General features: G+C 41.4%; 1 protein-coding gene across 2 annotated transcripts in view; it reads right to left on the bottom strand.

Annotated features, from left to right (window-relative positions):
- PPARGC1A (PPARG coactivator 1 alpha) overlaps positions 1–20666 on the bottom strand; it is a 368271-nt gene that overhangs the window by 65218 nt on the left and 282387 nt on the right. The window contains exon 2 of one of the 2 annotated variants that reach the window (XM_077177654.1): positions 4006–4146. The exons of the other annotated variant lie outside the window; for it this stretch is intronic. Coding sequence (XP_077033769.1) covers positions 4006–4146 — 141 coding nt within the window. The remainder of the gene's footprint in view (positions 1–4005; positions 4147–20666) is intronic. 2 annotated transcript variants of the gene reach the window in all.

The following is a 20666-nucleotide window of genomic DNA, read 5'->3' as shown; positions in this document are numbered from 1 at the left end:
CACTTCAACACAGCAATTGAAATGTTAAGAGTATCCACCAAAACCATTTCCTAATTATAGAAAACATGTAGTAACAGTTTGGCAAATAGCTGAGTCCCATATGTCAATGCTGCTCAATTAAGCAATTCCTACTGCACTGCTCCGTGGATCCTTGTAACTCATCCCCGAACATCTACGTCGATACGGGCACACTGCAAAGCACACGTGGAGCTGCAGAGGCACCTGAATGGTTAAAAGCCATCTAAAGTCAACTGAGTCTAAGGGCATCTACCGTATTTCTAGCACTGCGTTAAGGATGGCCAACAGCAGGATCCTGTCAGCTCCGCAGCTCCTGTCAGTGACTGGGTGGTTTGAATGATTTCCCAACTTCTGTTTGGACCGAAGTCAATGGAGAAAGCGCCGATTTCCAAAGGCAGATGTCTGCAGGGCACTAACAGTGCCCATGGATGTGAGTCGCTCAATGCTGGTTATGTCACTCTCGCAAGGACCGCCTTGAACAACAATGCAAGCAAGAGCTGCTGAAGGCGCACTTCATTGATGGTTTTGTCCCTGGAATCTCCGTGTGTCTGCAGTGCACGGGCTGGATGCAGCAGCGCAGCCGTGAGCAAAGATTTTGTCTATTGGCACAAAGACTCGGTGCAGCTGGTGCGAGCTATAATTTATCAGACAACTTCTACGTCTACCAGGACACTACAAGATAATCATAGAGTAGGCCAAGGGGCAAGGAAGCTGAGAAGCTGCAAAACGAGGCTCTGAAACAGCAGTTGTTTTTCTTCCTATTATTTAAGGGGCCGTAGAACTATAAGAAGTCAAAATCCCACATAAGTAATGTTAACTTTTTTTTTTTAAATATGAATTTTTTTACCATTATTTTGAGTGTAAGACAAAAAAAAAACCAACCAAAACTAGAGAGTTTCCTCTTCTTTAGTGCGAGACACAACCTTCTGGCAGCAATCTTATAATACGGAGATGACCTTTTTTGATGCTTGGCCGAAATCTCTGATCTCATTAAAGGATAATCTAGTTTTTGACTGAAAAGGTAGATTCTCAGCATCATTCTCAGGTTTGTGTTCTGGAGGTCAGTAGCTTATAACTGATGCCATAGACTTCTAAAGTATCCCGCTGATCTGTTACTGCTTTCATTTATAAAAATAGCTTCACCCTGTGAACCACCTACTTAAACATGTTTACTTTTGCTAATCTGCATTTTTAAGTTCCTACAGTGGGCTTTTGAAGCAACATAAACAATGGTATTAAAAGAAATCCTGCTTATCGCAGCCTCCATTTACCTATAGAGACTGCAATGTCACCTAAAAATGTAACTGCTGAAATGAAGTATATATGCCTTGCCAATGTTGACATGATAATAAAATCAATGTTTCTGAATATGACATTATGCTTCTGAGCACACAGAGCACATTAATCTGAGACACATTAGCAGCAAGTGCTCCTGTTATTAATTTATATTTGGCCTTTGGATGATGCCAGATTTAACACTCCCAAGTCCTAAAACTGTCCTCATCTGACACGCTGATATTTGCTGTTTGCCTATACATCTGTAACAGGTGCACCTGCATTGCTAGCACACATTTTACTGTCTTCCCACTGTTATTTGATATGATAGTTATTCCATAACTATAGCCCTAATTTTACAGTAACATTTAGGAGGATAAAGCAGTCACTAAACACAAAAGGCTAATTACTGTGTGTTATTTCACTCCAACAGACCTTTTTTCTCTTAGTTCAGACGCAAACAGTAAATTAGCTTAACTGCACTGATGGTAATGAATCATTATAATTAAGTATAATTCTCCATTAACCTTTTGGCTGTTTTTGTGCCTTTGAAGGTAAATTTAAAAAAAAAAAGAAGAAGAAGACTGGACTTATGCCATATTAATTATATTAATGAAAATATAATCTTTGTTTTATTTTTAACAAGTTTTTCCAAGTGTCAAGGGGATGAACTCAGGAAAGAGAGACTTGACAAAATGTGTGTCATGTGGATTCTCTCTATCAATCTTCCCAACCTTACTGTACATCACCTTCATTAAGCTGTGAAGCACTGGGGACGCTGATCAGCTACAGTGATGCAGGCCTTTATTAAACAACACGCCGTCCTGTCATTATGTGAGCGAGAATATAATACATTTAACATTGACAGCAAATATTAATGATTCAAAGAATGAAAGCTGCCTCCAGTGCTTGCTGCCTGCATTATTTTAGCTCAGTATAGGTGATCCCCTGAGCCAAAGCAGCACGCAGACGCTAGTGTTGCTACAGGAAGTGCAATGCAGGAGCACACTGGCAAAATCCTACCCACAGTTAATCTATCCACCACACAATTAACACTGAGATCAAACTCTTTTTTGGTTCTTTTTTTTTTCTCTCTGCACTATGAAGAAGTCATTGACATAAATTATCTATTCTGTTACTAGCTTGAAATTACTGCAGGAACTAGCGATTAAAATAAATCTTCAGTATTTCCTTATAAGCTGGTTCCTCAATCAGTTCCTAGCAGCATTAAGAATAATACACGATGGAAAAATGAAGCTATGGCAGCTGAGACCCCATGCTACAAGCCAGACAACAACCCACAGGATACTCCAGCTACTCAGAAACAATTAGGACTTTGGAGCCAGAAAGTCATCCACTTTCTGCCTTGACTCATAATAGCTACAGGACATATGAATTATCCATATCTATTCCACTTTACCAAGAAATCAAAACAAGATAAGACCAATTACAATATGCAAACACAAATCTGTGGATACAATGGCAAGCTGCAAATATTTAAAACATGACAAAATGACTTGAGAATCCACACACATGCTCTGCCAGATAGGAAAAATTTACTGGAGAACATGGAAACGGTTCACTTTAGATGGGTAGCTCAGCTCTCTACAGCATGAACATCTTATTTAAAAAGCATTGCCTGTAACCTGTTTTTCCCTCCCCCATTGCCCAAGGGAAGCATTTTAAGCACTTATTCCAAGCCTGAATCCAGAGGATTAGTTCCTTTGAGCAGGTCTGTATTTGGGATTCCTCTTCATGGGGTCCAAAGAAAGTTTGCCTCGCTTCGCAAGTTGCCCAAACTTTCAGGTAATGCTCCATTTTGCTGAATGCAAATATGCAGAAATCCTCAAACCTCACATTATACTCCAGAGATTACCACGGGGCTGCTTGCCTTTTTTATTTTTTCCTTTATGAATTGTAGCCAGCAGAAGCTGTGGATTTGATGTATTGCCGTCTATTTTTACACAAGCAGCAGCAGCGGCGGCAGCAGCAGCAGTTCACAGTCCTGCATAAACTCTATTCTCATGGTTCATCCTGTTGTCTCTGCTGTACAGTGGGATTTAACCATTTCTTGGACTACTCAGATTGACTGCAAACCCTGCTCTACGGGGCATTAGCTACAGCGTCAGTATTCCAACACCACAAGTAGCAGGGAAACGTCTCCTTCCAGAAATCTCTTTTAAAAGCATCTAAAGCCAAACAACAGGGTATTCACTCCTGTGTGCGTGTTTGCATTCTGCAGCTGATAAACAAAGAAAAAACCTTCGACAGAGCACAGTGAAACAAGGAATTAAAATATGAATCCATGAGTTAATTAAAACTTTTTTTTTTCTTTAAGAAATATTCATCTTATTCTAAATAAACATGGCATTTTTCCAACCAGGCCACTGAACGCCAATGGAAACGCCACTTCAGACACCGATTCATATCAATATCTTAGAGCATAAATATTGCATATGACAGGAAAGCGAGCCAGAGGCACATGAAAATAGTTTCCAACTGCAGGAGATACTATACTGATGACAGGAGCTCAGCTTTGATTTGCTCAAGGCATCGCAGAGTAACCTTAAAATAGCAAACTTAGTGGAGTTAAGATAAGATAGGGACTTGTTTGCAAAGTGCGCTGCCTCGGCCGTCCTGCCGGTGCCCCGCCGAGCCCACGGCCCCGCCGGCTGCCGGCACCCACGGCCGCCCACGCCGCGCTCTGCTCACCTCGAGATCGCTCCATACAGAGTCCTGGTTGCACATGTCCCACGCCATCCAGCTGCGGAGCGACGGCAGGAAAGCTGGCAAACTACAGTCCAGAGGCAGGCAGGCAGGCAGCAGACACTCATGCAGGCAACGAGACCCTCTCTGAGAGTGAAGCGAAGGCACCTGTCTTACTACTGTTCCCCGTCACATGACAAAGCTATTAAAAAGTAGGCTGGGCTGTCACTCACCCAGCCTTCTGGAGCCGCTGCTCCAGCCCGTGACGTCAGCCAGGGGCAGACCCAGCCTGAAGTGAAGTAAATCTTCGCAAAACCCGCTCAGACCAAGGCGGCCGCGGCAACACGCTGCGATTCAAAGCAGATCTCCACGCCACACCCCCGGAACGCTGCTCCTGCCGTAGCACAGCTCCTATCCCTCCCCATCTCTTTTAATTTCTTAGCTTGCTTCCTTTGTCTTCCCCCCACAGCCCAGCACACAATAGGCAGAGCTGCGCTTATAAGAAGGAAAAAGTGAAGGGACTCCCAGCCGAGCCACAGCCTGCGTGCTCTGAGCAGCCCGAGCACCTCTCCCGAGCCTGCACCGCTCCCCCGCCTCTGCTGGGAGAGGCTGTCCCAGAGTTCGGCAAAAGTTACACCACCTCCCAACATTTTATTTTTTTGCACTCGAGGATTTTGCACCTCCCCGAGTATTTTGGTTAGCTTATGGTTTCTCATGGACAATTGCAACTCAAGTTAGTTTTTGCACGGTAAATATCTCGGCAACCCCGCCCCCCCCACACACCCCCCAGCCCAGCATTTCTCTGACATGGACTCAGCATCTATAAAAAATGTGGCTACAGTTATCTCACCTGCTCCGAGGGGGAAGCCTGATCCTGTTCCCAGATGGATTACAGTACTTGGAGCTGCTCTTTAATCACTGCCCTGTCTCCGTGCATTCCCCACCAAACCATGGCTGTGACAAGGAGCTGCCTCCGTCCTGCCCACCGCCGCCGCGACCCCCGCCCGCCTCCGTGAGCTGCCTCGGGGCGCACTGCTGCACCCGCCCGACCTGAACACAGTGTTTATTCACTGAAAAGAAATTCATTAAAAATCTCTTGTCGTGTGAAAATCCAGACGCACTGCTAACACCTGTCTCCCCGTCAGAGCCCTTCCCAGACAATAGGGGCTGCTGCAGGTGCAACTGGTTTACGATGCTCCTTTGCATTGCGTACACAACAAATTCCATGTATAAAGCTGAACTGTAAATTGTTGTCCAAAATAGGGAAAGAAAACCCAAAAATAAAGGTCTTGTTTAACTATTCCCACCTGCCTGCTTACTGTCTTAAGCTGCAGTTCTTTATATTATCTGGGTGCAAAAATTCTCGTGAAATGTAAATGCTGGCTTCCTTGTGCTGGGCTACCAGTGAAAGTTACAAAACTATAGCTTATCATCCTCCATGCCATGAAATATTCATTTTCATTGTTATTTGCAAACTTGAGTATTCTAAAGACTAAATGAATTCAATTATTATACAAGGCTATGGCAATTTTGCTGAGAGGAAAAAAAATAAATAAGAAGTACAATTCTTGAAATAGCCTTTTCCCCACAGACACTGGAACCTTCAGAAATGGTAGGAGGTCTCAGATATATTCTTAGCTTATTTATGCTTCCTTGTAATTCATTATTGCCAGTCCTGATAAAATGTACATTTTTCTGAGTCTGTGCTTAAGTTGCAAATCATATCACACTGTCATATTTTCACCAAGCATTGATGACAAAAATGGCATTGTTTTTACTTTACTTAATTAAAATAAAAAACACCAAAGCAAAATACCAAATAACTAAAGAAATCCTTTCCTACAAATAATTAAATTAGCGGTATTGCTTTGCTCTTAACAAAAAAAAAAAACCTCCAAACTAATTTCCTTCCCAATTATATGCTGATTTAATGATAAAACTGCAGTAAATTATTAAGATCTGTGGCAAAGGTGAGTACCTCTACCCCCTGAACAGTCAACTGTGAAATAATACTGGGCACCTGCCTGCCTGGAGTACAGTTGGTTCTTATTAATTATTATCTGTGGATCCATGGTTGGTGGAATCCTCTCCTTCAATACCTACTTATAATTGTGTTCATTGACTGTGCCGAATCCATCATCTGGGTTTGTTTTTTTTTTTAAGTTTCATTCACACCTTTTATAGAAATGTATTTACACTGGAACATTTCATATTGCTGTTTTGGATATTGTGACCTGCTCATGTTGTTTCTATTTTCTACATTTCCACTTGAATGCTTTCCCTTCAAATTAGCAAGTTAACTGATAAATATAAACTGTGACCTTAGTGGTGCTCTCACCATACAAGCTTTAGAGATTAAAGAACTTTTCTAGTGCACTATAGATGGAGCAACCAAAAGTAATAATTACAGAGCCCCAGAGCTTTTCTACGGCCCTGTCCACATTATAGCTTGAACTTTGCTGGCAGTTTCAGCGTTACCTGGAAGAGACACAAAGCAAAACTCCAACTTAAAAAGACTGAGATTTCAACAAAGGTTCCACATTGGTTGGGAAGAATTTTACTTATTTTTAACTGAAGTGTGTAACCCCAGCCACAGTATAAACTTACCCACTAGGATCTTTTTTCCCCATGTTTTACTGTGGGTTTTGAGCACAGTGCCCCAAGGAGGAGAAAAGCAAGGAAGACAGCTGCAGTGGTGGTGTAGTTTGGAAGCACACAGCCTCCACATATGCAAATGAAGCCTGTGAAACCCAGCCAGCACCTAAGCTGCTTCCTCAAAGGAAACCTTGTCTTCTGAACATTCCCTAGAAGCTTTAGCAATGCTCTTCCCTCTGTTTTGACAACACTAAAGAATTGCACAAACATCTTTTGTGGGGCAATATCTGAGCGCATACACACACGATATTTGGTTCCATAACAAACACACAAAGAAACCCTCCTTCAGCTGACAAAGTCTTCAGGTCTGTTGGACACAAACTGCCCTGGTGAAATGTCCTTTATCAGACCACCTCTTCACACACTGCATTTCCCCTGTTTTCAGGTTAGTCTTTACCAGGTCTCAGCAATCCCCAAATTTTGCCTTTTCTTCTTTAAGGGCCATGATTCAAGAAAGTTCTGGTATGCCTTCCAACAACATTTGGGCACTAATTCCCAAATTCTGATACGTTTCTAACAGGACTGGAAGGTATGGCTGCCTGCAACAACAGGAAATACAAATCAAAGACCAAAACCTTCAAGACCTCTGTCCTTGACTTTTTCCTAGATTCAGCAATCATTTTATCCTCCTCTTTCACCCACATTTTTTAGCTATGGGTCAGGTTTTTATTCCCTGTAATTTAGGTTTCTCAAAGAAGTTACTGATTTTGGAGACCTTGTGACCAAAAATTAGTCCCTTAATTATGGCACTGAGGAAGAAATATTTTCTTTCCTTGCCCCCAAGACTGTGGTATTCACTGATTTTTGGATAAGTTTACTACTTTCCTAGGGGAGTAAGGAAAAGCAAACTTGTACATAAAAATAGTACTGGAGTTTCAGACAGATGAGGTTGGCAAATCAGTTCTCACATCAACTCAACCCTTTCTGCTCAACTCTCCAAGAGTTACAGCAAAAGATCAGCCAATGCTGTATACAAAAGAGCAAATTGCACTCCAAAGATATGTTGGTGTGAATGGTGTTCTATATAAAGTATGTGTACTCTATTAATTTTTTATTAAAAATCTTCCTTCTGTGCATCTTTACTCTTATTTTTTGCGCAGTCCTGTATTTGTTCTCCAGTCCATTGTCTCTGTTCCACTTCTATCCTATTTGTTTGGTCTTTTTTCCCTCCTTTCTTATCTTCTTTTCCTTATTTATCCAGTTCATCCTACCCAGAATACACCCTCAATAGCATAAGCCAGTGAATCAAACTCCTTGAACTTCTGGGTTCATTGATGCAGTAATTCTACACTGGAATAAAGCCATCTGCCCTCTCTAGTTTTATTAGGGCAGTTACGATCTGGGGGTTTTTTAACAGAGAAAACCAGGATAGGTCTCTGTACAAGCTCTCTGAAAAACTCAAGGGCCAAGTTAATTTCTGGCCCAGCTCTGGGTCATGGACTGCTGTCTGAGGAGCTGTATATTCAAGAGTCCAAAATAACTTTCTCCGAACAGCAATGCGTTACTGACATTACTGACACCAGGCTGAATTCTGCCACACCTGCCTCCACAGACTGAGGGCTCAAATAAAGAGCACTGAATGCCAGGGGAAATCACTTGCTTGTTCATGTGGCTGGACCTGACTATGGCTATTTACTATCAGTGCAGATTACCTGATTATCAGCGTTAACCAGGCTTGCAGACATGCGGCTCTTCGTAACTGGGAGTTTGTAGTGAAACCTTCCAGCAGTGTTCAAGTGAAGCAGGAGGATCACAGGCACCCAATACAAGAAAATTTATAATTCTTCTTATACCTCCCTGAACATCAGTCTCTTTATAAGCATGTTTCACTTACTCATTATAAACAAGAAAAACTAACCCGCTCCAGCTGATTATGTAAAAAATATATTTGTCACTTGTTTCCCTCCAACATTTGAAGCATTCTCCAGAACCCTCATTTGCTATGATTTGCAGGAAAATCCAGCTTGTCAGGCTTGCTAAAAGGAATATGAACAATGTCTTTCACTTGGGTGTTCCTGTTTTTCAGAAGGGCTGATCTGTAAAAGAGTATCTACCTTTAAATTTATGACCTCTATATGTTTGAGAAACGGAGCCATGTAAACACATCCGTTTCCTGGGGAGGCTGTGCTGCTGTCTGAGCACAGACACCCAGGCAAGCCAAGGAGACAGATTCCAGTTTTGCACTGTCTTGCAGGTTGGCAGAGCAGGCAGGACCACATCAAAATCGCAGACCGTTGCAGATCTTCATCATCTCTCCTTTACTCACCTCACTGCTGATATTTCCTTGGAACAAAAGAAGCCATAAAGTTCTTATTATTCCCTTATCCTTCCACACATTCAAGTCCCTGGGAAGAGACCAAAACCTGCTCATATCTGATGTTATCAGACCAAGGAACTGGTTTTGGACATTCCTGTTCAGGGCTCTGGAACATCTGCCCCCACTCAGAAGTTGTGCCCTTCCTCTCCTGCCTTGCTGGGATTCTCATGCCCTTCTGACGACTGGCAATTGTCTTCCTCAGCTTCAGCCACACAGGGGAAGCTTCAGGAACACCCCTTGTATTTGGAACACTCTGCAGAGCTCTGGAACACCCCACCCAGACCTTTTTCATTACACATATTATCAGCCACCTGGCACCCTTTCCCCTGAGCACCAAGAGAATGACCCTGGAGCTCTTCTTCCCTGACTTGTTCATAGAATGCCAATCTAGTTTTTACTGACTTTTTCTGAGAGGGAGCTGGAGAGGATGATTCTATAAACAACCACCAAGGATTTGTTATCTTAGGGTACAGAAAAGATTCCTTGGTACAACCAATAGGGAAGTTCATGGAAGCTACCAGCCTGCAAAACTACCAGCCTCCACTGAGGTGGCCACCCAGCTGCCACATTGCATTTGGGGTTTGCTTTGCCATCTGGCCACTTAGGCACCCAGACAGGGCCTCCCAGCCTGAAGGGGAGCTGTGATGCCCTGGCTGCCACAGCAGTGCAGAGAGGTTAGTGTGCTCTGCCACGCTGAGGCTCGCAGTAGCTAGAGGAAGGAAAAAAATCTCTCATTTTCATAACATAGGCTATCTCCCCTCTAAAATGGCTGGTAAGGCAACTGCAGAGGAGCACACAAGGCTGCAGCACAACACTGGAGAGAACAGTAACCTTTAAATACTCTAAAATCAAATCTTGTTTTACACAAAACCGCTGTGGTAAAGTCGATGTGAATGAAGCACCTTTGAGTGAAGGAACAGAGGGAAAGGCAGTGGACAGTTTTAGTGCCTCCTAGCAATTCTTTTTAATAAACTAGAGATGACAGACAGCCTTACCAACACATCTCTCATCTTCAAATATGACTTTCTTCAGACAGAGCTCAGTGGAACTGAGTCAGCCTTTTTTCTTGGGCCTAGCTCTTGGCATTTTTCATATTAAAACAAAGTCTAATGCAGAAATAATTCTGGACTGTAGTAATCTGATGGGATTTCAGTAGCACAGGCCACAGATTTGCTCTGCAACAATTTTAGGCAAACAAAATAAAATTAAGATATCCCACAAAACACCTAGTGTGTGGGATTTTTTTTAAATACACTTACAGATCAAGTTACCTGTTATAGGGTTATGCCTGCCTGTGGAAGAGTGTGAGCCTTTGTGGAAACTCCTATCAGTGGAGAGCATAGCTCTACTCATGCACCAGCCAGCACTCACTGCATGGCCTCTGAAGCTGCCAGGCTTCAGCAAAGGTCCCCTTCCCCAGTCCCCACAGCCCCTGCACCCTGTTTTCCTCAGTCAGCCAAGGACAAGCCAAGCAGAGATGGCATCACCTCATTGCAACACCCCACAGTCTCATGCAGACCAGGCTTCTGAAGGATCAGCTTTGCCTGACCTCTTAACTAGTAGTTCCTGCCAGCCAAAATTGAGCCCTGGAGTTATTTTTAGCCAGAACCCTTCATGAATTGCAGTTAACTTGCAATATGCAAACTAGTGACTACTGCTAGAGGAATCCCTATGGGTTTCATGGTTCCACTCACTTCTCAAAAGCCCAATTAATCATTTTTCTTGGAGCTGCAATATTAATCTAAAAAAGTTGCACAAATGGCAGGAGATGTCATCCTCCCTCCATCCCCAGTTCAGATAACTGAAATAAAGGAAGATAAGCATTTAGCCCAGGGCTTATTAGCTATATAAAGTGCAGCTGTAAACCTTTAGAGGCTGACCCTCCTCCAGCGATGCTTTTGACAAGAAATTTGTCAGTACTTTCACCTCTGACTCAGGGCCAAACATGCCAGTGCAGAGATGGAATGAGAGAACTAGCCACAGAAAGGTATGGGTGAGTTACTATTATATTTTAATTTAATTTTATTCTATCCAAATCACTCACCTCAATACCTGTATGAGAAAATGCAGTAAAGTAAAAGGGGGGGTTAAAGTAGCTGGAAGGGGTGACTGCTCTAAATCCTTTGGAAGGGAATGGAAATCTTTAAATGGATTTAGGCAGGCTTTGAATCAGACCTTATCACAGATGGTGGGACCAAGACAGTTCAAAGAGGAAACTCCTCCACCTTTTTTTTGTTTAATTTTCATACTATTCAGGCTTCCCTAACTTTCCCCTGTGAATACAACAGGAATAAAGCACATAGATTGCATCAGCTATCACCATGTTAGACATCTTTGTTCCCAAGAAATTTAGTATTTGCTGAGCATCTTTGCCCTGGGACACTGATTATAAATTATTTTGTGAGGGGGTACCAGGAAGATTCATGCTTCCTCTCCAAAAGAGCTATAACTGTACTTTCATTACTTCATGTCTATCAACAAATAAGGCAAGTTTGCTACTTCTATGTTTGTCCCAAATGGATCTCTACCATTGTAAAACTCCCCAACAATCTGGCTCAATTAAACACTATTTGTTATTTCTGCTCTTTTGAACTCCACATGTGGAAGTGCAAGTCAGGGCAATGCATTTAACCAAAAGCATTGAAAGGACTGTGTAGGATTCACACTGAAACAGAGACTTCATCAGAGTCCACCATTCCCTTCTGCCCACTGCAGCCTCCCCCTTCTCTCTGAGAAACAAAGAACCAAGTAAAAACAGGAAACTGTCAGAATGGAAGAATATTTTAATTTCTGTTGCAAGTTGTTATGTAAAAAAAGACTTCTGATAAAAGAGCAAACCCACACCAAAGAGCACTTCATCACAATATTATTACCAATTTATTAAACCAAGATTGCACAGACTGGAGAAATGAGTGCGACACATCCCCAGGGGTTTTCTGGAGGTAGACCTCCAGCTGTTTCATTCTCACATGAACTCTGGTTTACAGAGACATGGAAAAATATTTTCACTTCAGTTCAATGCAGCACAATTTTATATTGTTTGCAGGTTTTCTTTAAGGAAGGGTAGAAGCATGCACAGCAAGCTGGAGATGTACACTTTGGGAGATAGGGCTAACCATCTTCCAGGGACAGTGGGGGAAAACACATGGTAGTTGTTAATTTATATCCTGGACAGTGCTGTAAATCGAAGCATCGCTGACAATTCCTGCCCAGTAAACATGCTCAATTTCATCTCCCGTAAAAAGGCGAGCAGGCACTAAATAGCAACACATTTTGATTTTCATTTAGCCACTTTAATGATAGGTGATGTTAGTGGAAAAGATCATTTATCTTCAGATTTATTTTATATGAGATAAAAGGCCTTGCCAATTTTTTAAAATTCATTTACACAAGTGAATAAATCTTCCCAAACAATAAGTAGGAAAGTCATATTTCTTTAACTTTGCTAAAATCTGAAAATGCTGATCTTGGACTGAAATAGACAGCACTGGCATTTTAATCAAGAACATAAAGACTCCTCTTCTAAACAAGAAGCACAGCTATACTTCAGAAAAAAATCTCTGATTCAGAGGACAGCCCTTTTTAATGCATTTTGTCAAAAATCTCTGATAAATCAGGAGAGTGCAATTTTTATGTCCTCTTCATTTTTAGATCAGTTCCAATGTGAAGGCTACCTAAAAATAGACAGAACCTAACCTTTCAAATATCTATACTGCTGCATACCACGAACACAAGCTTTCAGTGCCTCTCATGGCTTTCAGGAGCGCCTTGTGCTGTGCCTGTCTTCTCCTCTAGCACATTATCCCATGTTGCCTACTGCACCCAGGCATGAGACAAGCTGCAAGTTGCAATGTGCAGTGCACTGCAATATGTGGTATGCAACCATTTGAGACACACAAGCAGAAAGATCATGGAAACCAGCCTCCCCTTTTGGCTATTGGATTTTTGCCACAAAAAGGACACTGACAACATTGAACCTAGGAAGTGGGGATGTGAAAATGAAGCTGTGCCGGCTGCCCCGGCAGCTCTGTTCAGAAAGCACAGGCTGTCTGGTTTGCAGAACACCACTCTTAAAAATATGAAAGGGAACAATAAGCTCTTTTATTGTTTTCTACAGTGCTTGCAGACACAGTTCTACCCATCTAAAGAAGAGATTTTGCAACAGTGCACTGAAGTGAGTGACTGGTGTAGAATTACAAGAAAACAGAATACTCGGTAACTATTTCTTTGCATTACACTTTCAAAACTGTGATTCTGCTTGGCCTTAACAGCGTAGGTCAAATTCATCCCAAGCACAATCCCAGCAATTTCAGGTCAGTGGTACCTGAAAAATCAATAGCATTTAAGTTGATGAAGTTATATCAAGGGGAATTTTGGCCCAGGCTGTACAAATACTTACTTTTATTGTATATATTCTTCACTTGGTATTATGCTATATTTCGCTGTTCTCTAATGGCACACACTTTACTGAGCGGGTCCTAAAGCCACACTAGGAGCTGGAAAAGGAGAAAGCTGTACTAAAATCCAGTTGTGGGGCTGCCCTGGAGGCTTTGAGTGACTATGACTTTTGCTTACATGAAATAGAAAATCACCCTTGTACCAGTTGTTAGCTAGCTACTCCTAGCAGGAACGAGCTCGTAAGGACTCGCTTTTCTTTGTTTACTGTCATGCTCTGCCCTGATGGAGTCAGAAGTTTGTCAAAGCATTTTACTCTGTCAAAAAATGAATAAAATAACTTACACTGATAAAATAATGAAATAAAGCAGCATCAGACTAAAGGAATTCCTTCAAAGAATTTTGGATGGAAAATGTCTTACCTGCTGACAGGAAGGCAAGAATAGCAAACAAAGGCATAGGAATAAAAGCTATTCAATAAAATATCGATTTCATTATCACCACCTATTCAACTTAATTTTCTTGGCATCCATATCCCTAATGCAGGTTTGTGATAGATCGTACAATCACTTTTTAATTAAGCCCTACTGTGCCTTGTATTAAGAACAAGACAGTATACATTATGGCACAATATATCTACCAAAATATTTAATGCTCATCCTTTTCATTTTGGTATTTAAAAGTTGTTCTCTTAGGAGGTGGTATCAGTATTTAACAACATTCTTGACAGTAAGTATAAAAACAAAAAGCTTCATACTTAATCTAGCCATGTCAAAACTGAAACTCCTTAAAATAATTGCTTTCTGAATATATAGTATTTCTATTGCATTATTTTATTATTTCTCAGCTTTCAACATCTTAAGATGCAAAACTTGTTCCTTCTACATACTGATGAGATGGGAAGTGGCACAAGGATAGAAAATTCACATTTGACCAGTTGAATGGTACATGAAACAGATGCTATAATATTACAAGAGATATTTAATGAGAAGCTGTAAAAGACTGGCAGCTTTCTGGGTTGGTAGTATTTTTTGTTTCAGGTCTCTTTTGGTGTATTGCAGTTCTGCTGCTTGTGATGGGGCAGATCCTCTGTAAGAACAACACTCATCTTCCACTGGGGTACTGGCACTTTCCAGAGGGCAACATTCACATTAATTACTAAAATGTACCCACCTTCTTCCAAGTAAGAAGAAGCTGTTGTTGCATGTGGTTTTAGTTTTTAATGCCAAAAATGAATCAGTAAACATATTTACATTATGGTATACTACTTCTTATTCTGTACCCATAGTAACCAAATTAATCTCAAGGCACTGCTGGCATTAATTCAATCTGAAGCTCATACTTGGGATTTCACATAGGTGCCTTCATCCTATTCTTCTTCTCAACTAATAAAATGTTAATATATGGCAATATATTTATTTCTGGTTCAGTTCAAGTTGAGGTGTGCAGTACTTTGCAGAAACCTAATTAATATGAATCATACATTAGAACACTCTGTTTAGTATACAAAAAAAAATAGTGCTAGCACATGAGGATGAAACAGAAGACCCAAGCATTCATTTCTAGCTGTAACTTCTCTGTCTCTAGGATAGGGAAGGCCAGTTTTCCTTACCCTTCAATCTCTATTTAAAAAAAAAATCCCTAACATACAGTGTAGTTCTTCACTGAAGAACTACGCTAAACAAATCACAAATTATTAAAAATAAAAAAAGCATTAAGGAGATCTTGGAAGATGAGATACTGACATCTCCCCCTGTACCACCATGAGTTTGGTGCACACTAGCAATGAGCTAGTTCCCACAGTAATCCAGAAGTACTGTCTTCAGCAACACCCACTGATACGAGTTTTCCCACTGGAACAGCCTTCAGCTGAAAATACCCATCCAGCTCATAGGGAAAACTATCTCCACACCCCAGGAATTGTGTCTGAACTGCTCAGGAGACATAAGCATCTCAACAGCTGTGGTGCTGTCTAGAACTTCTCTAGGCCTGAGCAAGAAGAAATCCACTTCTTTTGTCAGAACTTAATTTGGGCAATCTGATACCCCAGGCATGCTACTATCCCAAAATCTGCTCTTTTACTTAGGTTTTGCAGCAACAGTTCACATTTCTTGGAGCCTTTTTTACCTAGCTGTTCCCAGCCCCATGAATTCCTAAGAGCCCTAGTGTCCCCAAGTATTTTGGTGTTTTCAAAATGCCCAACTAAGAGAAATTACTGCACTAAATGGTGCCCAACTTGATCCAACCACTGACAGAGCAACAGGGCCACATTCTACCATCCTTATTCACCACATACAACAAGCAGTCCCATCAGAAGGGTGAGCTGATGTGAGGAGCTGAGGCAATGCTTATGGACAAGCAGAGGGAGTGTAGGTGAGCTGTGGCTCACCAGGTGCAGATCCCCACTCTGAAAAGAGTCACCATCATGCCAGTGCTGCTCTCCATGCAAGGTCAGCCCCACACCCACCACTGCAGGACACAGAAGACCCTGTGGGTCTCCACAACAGGCACATCACTCAAGGCTGTATGAAGAGAAGCCCAAGCCTGGCCTTTGCAGAAGGACCCAGCTCAAACAAACCTCCACAACAGGACCACATCGAACAGCTGGAGTTCAAAGAGCTCCCCTCACCATTTCAGGTTCTTGCCTTGGTAACTGAGCAGCAAAACTCTCAGGGGGGCCCTGGTGTGCCCCTGGGCACTCCCATAGGGCTCCCACTGGCCTTGAGCCCTGCCTGCATACTGCATCCAAGGGCACAATACAGTCCTTCACTTTTACCGACTGCTACAGAGTAAGAATTCCTAGAATGGCTCAAACACATAGCAGTTCAAATATGGGTACTTTCAGACTTCTTTTCTATTCCAAATTATGTGCTTTGCCAACTTCAAAAAAACAGATGGAAAATACGTCCCTAAATGTGCACCCTTGTGATCATTCCAAAAGGAAAGCAGCACCAAGTAGCTTAAAACGTTTGCTAGAAAAAATCTTTTCCATATCATGCAAATAGCAGACAAAAATAACTGCTAGGCAATTTATATACATACAAATATTGGTTATTTTAAACAGTAATTTGTTATTGAGGACATCTCACTGAAATATTATAATATTCAATTTCCTCTGCATTTGCATGGAAAAGGAGCTGGAGAGCACATGATCATTCATTTAACTATTACATAAATACGTCTATCATAAGATCACACGGATTTCAAGCCAGAGTTCAAATACATGTTTAATGCATGAGAGTATGATGAAGAAACTTGTGAACTCACAGGTCTCGTAGCACAATCTCAATCAGATACAAGCTTGGTGTAAATGTGTACAGTATCGTGTGCTTTCCAATAGCACCATGTCTCCAGGCAGCAGTCTGACATCAGCAAAGGAGACAGGTGGTTCCCTTTCCAACCCCGGAGGGGTGAAAAAAATGAGTTAAGACACTGTGTAAATATAGCAATATTTTTTCCTCAGTGTTTTGCTACAGTTTTCAACCCTTAATGAAACTGCAGTGCATGAACAATTCTCATAACATCTTTGCTACAAATCAGTGAGTGGATGTCATGTCCTAAGATATTTATAGCCTTAAAGGTAGTGGTAAGTGATACTGTTTGGCAGCCTTGGTTTAGAAGTGCTGAAGTTATTTGCCTTTTGGTTTCGTAAGAAAGGAGCTTGAAAAAGCCACAAAAACCCAGTTTCCTTGCTCTAAGTGTATCCCTTTCCTATAGCAGATCACTGTTAATAATAATGTCTGTAAGAGTGACAAACAACAGTCAATCACAAGCACAGAGCAGGTCACAACTGCTTTTAGCTAGCTCAACTTTGTAAACTCCAACAGAGTAAGATATGCTAAACCCTGCACAATCCCTAAACCCTCACATTACAAGAGTTTACACGTGTGGTAACCTGCATATAGAATAACCCAATTTGGCCTTTTTTTCCTATCTGTACGTAAATAGATACTTTTTTTTACACAGTGACAGCCTCTGCCTCTTAAACCATTTTCTTTTGTTGCATTTCCTTAGAAACACAAATCTTGTTCCTTGGCAGCAGTTGCTGTAAGTGCTGAACCACATGCCCAAACTAGTTCTCACTCACAGCTTTAATTCACAGTAAGTGGCATGAAAGGAGGTCAACACTTCTCAGAAACCACTTTCAGTTCTTTGCTGCTTCAGTATCTATTCTATAAAACCATCCGCCCTAACAGAAAGAAAGTTGTTTCTTTTATTGTGTCCCTTGCTTTTTTATTATTGTCATCTTTATGGAATGGGCTGCAGAATATATCTGATGGAATAAAAGAAGTTTATTCCTGAAACCACATTCCTTGTCTCCCTTTTGCAAGATCCTAAAAACATAAGTAAAAAAAAAACCAAACCAAAACAAAACTTTCTGCTGCAAAAACAAAATGGCCCTTTCTTTTTCTGTGCAAAAAGACTTTAAACGAATGGCATCTTGCAATTCAGTGTCAATCACCAGGTCTTACTTTCAGTTCAATTTACTTGCTTACAGAATGATTATTTTTTTATCAATCCAACCAAGACATCATGGAGGTTGAAAATCAAACAGCCTTCTTTTTGCTATGATGCATCACTGGCAAGAGGAACGGCCTTGCTGACAATATTTTCCTGTCACATTTGCCTCTACAGCTTCACTGCCTTCTCTGTGATCAATGAAAACAGATTTTGACCTCATCTATTTCATTTCAGACCATATTCTGCCCTGAGGCACACGAGTACAACCTATCATAGTTATAGTGGCAATTGGGGCAGAATTTGTTCCTTTCCTGACAATTCAATATGTGATTCATGAACCAGAATTGAATCCAGTTCTCCTTTCCTAGAGCTCCTCTGGTTTTTGGCATCAGTAAAAAAAGCAGCAAAGATGAATTTATGTTGGTCATATCAGCAGAACTGGCTGGGTAGTCAATAATCTGACTGCACAGCAAGATGGTACCTGACCAAAAGTTTGTTACTGTATTTTATTTACACATTTTATTCTGTAGTCTGCTTGCTTGCTTCACTTCTCCCTCTGTTGTTTAACTGGGATTAAACTGTTGTTTAAGTGGGATCATAAGATTTGGAGAAACACCTCCTAGTTTTGACCATCTCTGATTGGCTTAATAAAGCAAACCTAAAAAAAGATAATCCTCTCCACAACCATCACCTTAAAAAACACACCCCTGCCGCTAGACATGGAATACGTGCTGTATTCACAGGGTATGCAGTTGCAGGCAATAACTGGATGATCAAGTTTCTCATCAATCCCCAAGACCATGGACCATTTTTGAAATGACAGGCTCCATTTCTATTCACACATGACTCTATGTGCCAACACTGCATGTGCTTTTTCACACAACATGCTGCACAGCTGAGGCGAGGACACTTCAGGGGACACAGTGTCACACAGACACACAGCAATGGCATCTGAGATGGGCAGCACCCCAGCACACCTCTGCTCTGGGGCACTCCCTCTGCACCGCCCACACAGTAGGAGAGTCTGTTCTAGACCACTCTGGGAGTACTGGCACTCCAGAGCCAATACCAGGAGCTCTTTTTGAACCCTGAAGTCCCCAGCATCTCAGTGTCTCACTCAGGACAACAGGCATTGCATGCATAGATTGTATAACGATTTTCTATAGGACTCAGTTCTCAAGCAGAGGCAAGATTTACATCACTTTGAAAACCACATGCAAGACATCTAATGAATTGCATACAGGAGCCTAATCTGTAGTAAATTTGATGTACAGTAAAAATAAACTCCTTAATAGAACAAAAGCACTAATCAACATATTGCATATTAGGCCTGCAAAGCACCAATTATGTGATGAAGAGAAGTAATACTACATAGTTCCAGTTTCCTCAGTTATTTAACTATTTATGCTAATGGAAATCAAGGAAAACAATGCCTATGGAACCATACATGAAAACACACATGAAGGATTTCAGCCAACATTTCAGTTTAGATTTGAATGTAAGGAGAAAAAAATTATTCAACAACAAAACAACAAAAATATAGCTCAGGACCTCCAAGTCCTGCTGCATACTGCTCTTGTATTGGTTATGAGAAAACAATTTTTGGAAGCAAATAATTTTAATTTCCCTTACCATTTAAGAAAAATGCATTCAAAGCAAAACACAGAGCCTGATCCTGCCCTTCTGCAACTCCATCAATAGCAGCCTTACCACAAACTCCAGTGAAGCAAGATTTATCCTTTCCCATGGGCCATGCTCTGAGTCCTTAATTCAACACCTTATTCACCAACTTGTTCCGTGAGATTAGCTGTGGTTTCAAGTGTTGTTCATTCAGAGCAATGGGTCTACAAACACCCTCTTTCTCTGTATTGCCAAATTGAAGAAGATATGAACAATTTGGGGAACATTACCAAAGACTCAGAGAGAACGTCAGTATCTTCTGTGGGGTTTTCTTTGGAATGAGAGAGCTTCCTGAGTTTGAAAATCAGGCTTGTAATGAAATAAATAGAACTCCCTTCTCTTCCTTGTTTTTTTTTAGGTAACATGACCTAAAAAAGGATTTGCAGATACACTGGGAGAGGAGAGAGCAATCTTGCAGTTATTGGATTTTTGTTTATTTTCTGCATTTATTTCAGAGAGTTTCTTAAAATTTTCAAACATCTGTCAATCTTATAAGGTTCACCTTTTCCAAGTGCAAAGTGTCTAGCTTAATTTTCTTTTATTTCTAAGCATATTTATTGCACTTACTAATAATCACCTGAATGCCCACACAGTGCTTTAAACGGGGCTGCAAATATCCCCTTGATCACAATCAGCAAAAAGCTTCTCCTCCTAGGGGGAAATAACACCCAGCACAACTTTTCGATCTGCTGTTTGCTGTTTTATAAAACTGCAGGAAAACTTGTGCCTGCAGGGCTGAGCCCTGTTCCAGGGCAGCCAGGCAGACCAGGAGGGGTCTGTGTGCCGCACCAGAGTCACGCTCAGAGGCAGAGCACCAGCCTGCCAGAAGTGCTGATTCACTGCAGCCACTGAAGAGGTGGCTCAGTAGCTAAGCTGGGGGGGGAGAAATATGGCACAGAGCAGGGGGGGCATCTCCATTGGTACAGAGAAATAAACAGGAGAGAACGCCAAAGCTGTTGCAGAGCCTGGATTCCTTGAGATTTCTGCTTAATACGCTCGTGTTAGTTCATTTATTGGAACAAAACCTGTTAATACAGCTCTAGCCATAGGGGGACAAAAATACTTGCAAATGCACAGAAGTCATGTAAATCAGAACTGCTGCTCTATTTTACAAGAAATTTTCTCCATTAATTAATTTCATGACTTAGAGCAAATGAGC

Source organism: Agelaius phoeniceus, chromosome 4 (genome assembly GCF_051311805.1).
Source record: "Agelaius phoeniceus isolate bAgePho1 chromosome 4, bAgePho1.hap1, whole genome shotgun sequence".
NCBI classification, from domain to species: Eukaryota; Metazoa; Chordata; class Aves; order Passeriformes; family Icteridae; genus Agelaius; species Agelaius phoeniceus.
Note: the sequence above shows the minus strand (reverse complement) of the source record. Positions and strands in the feature narration are given on the sequence as shown.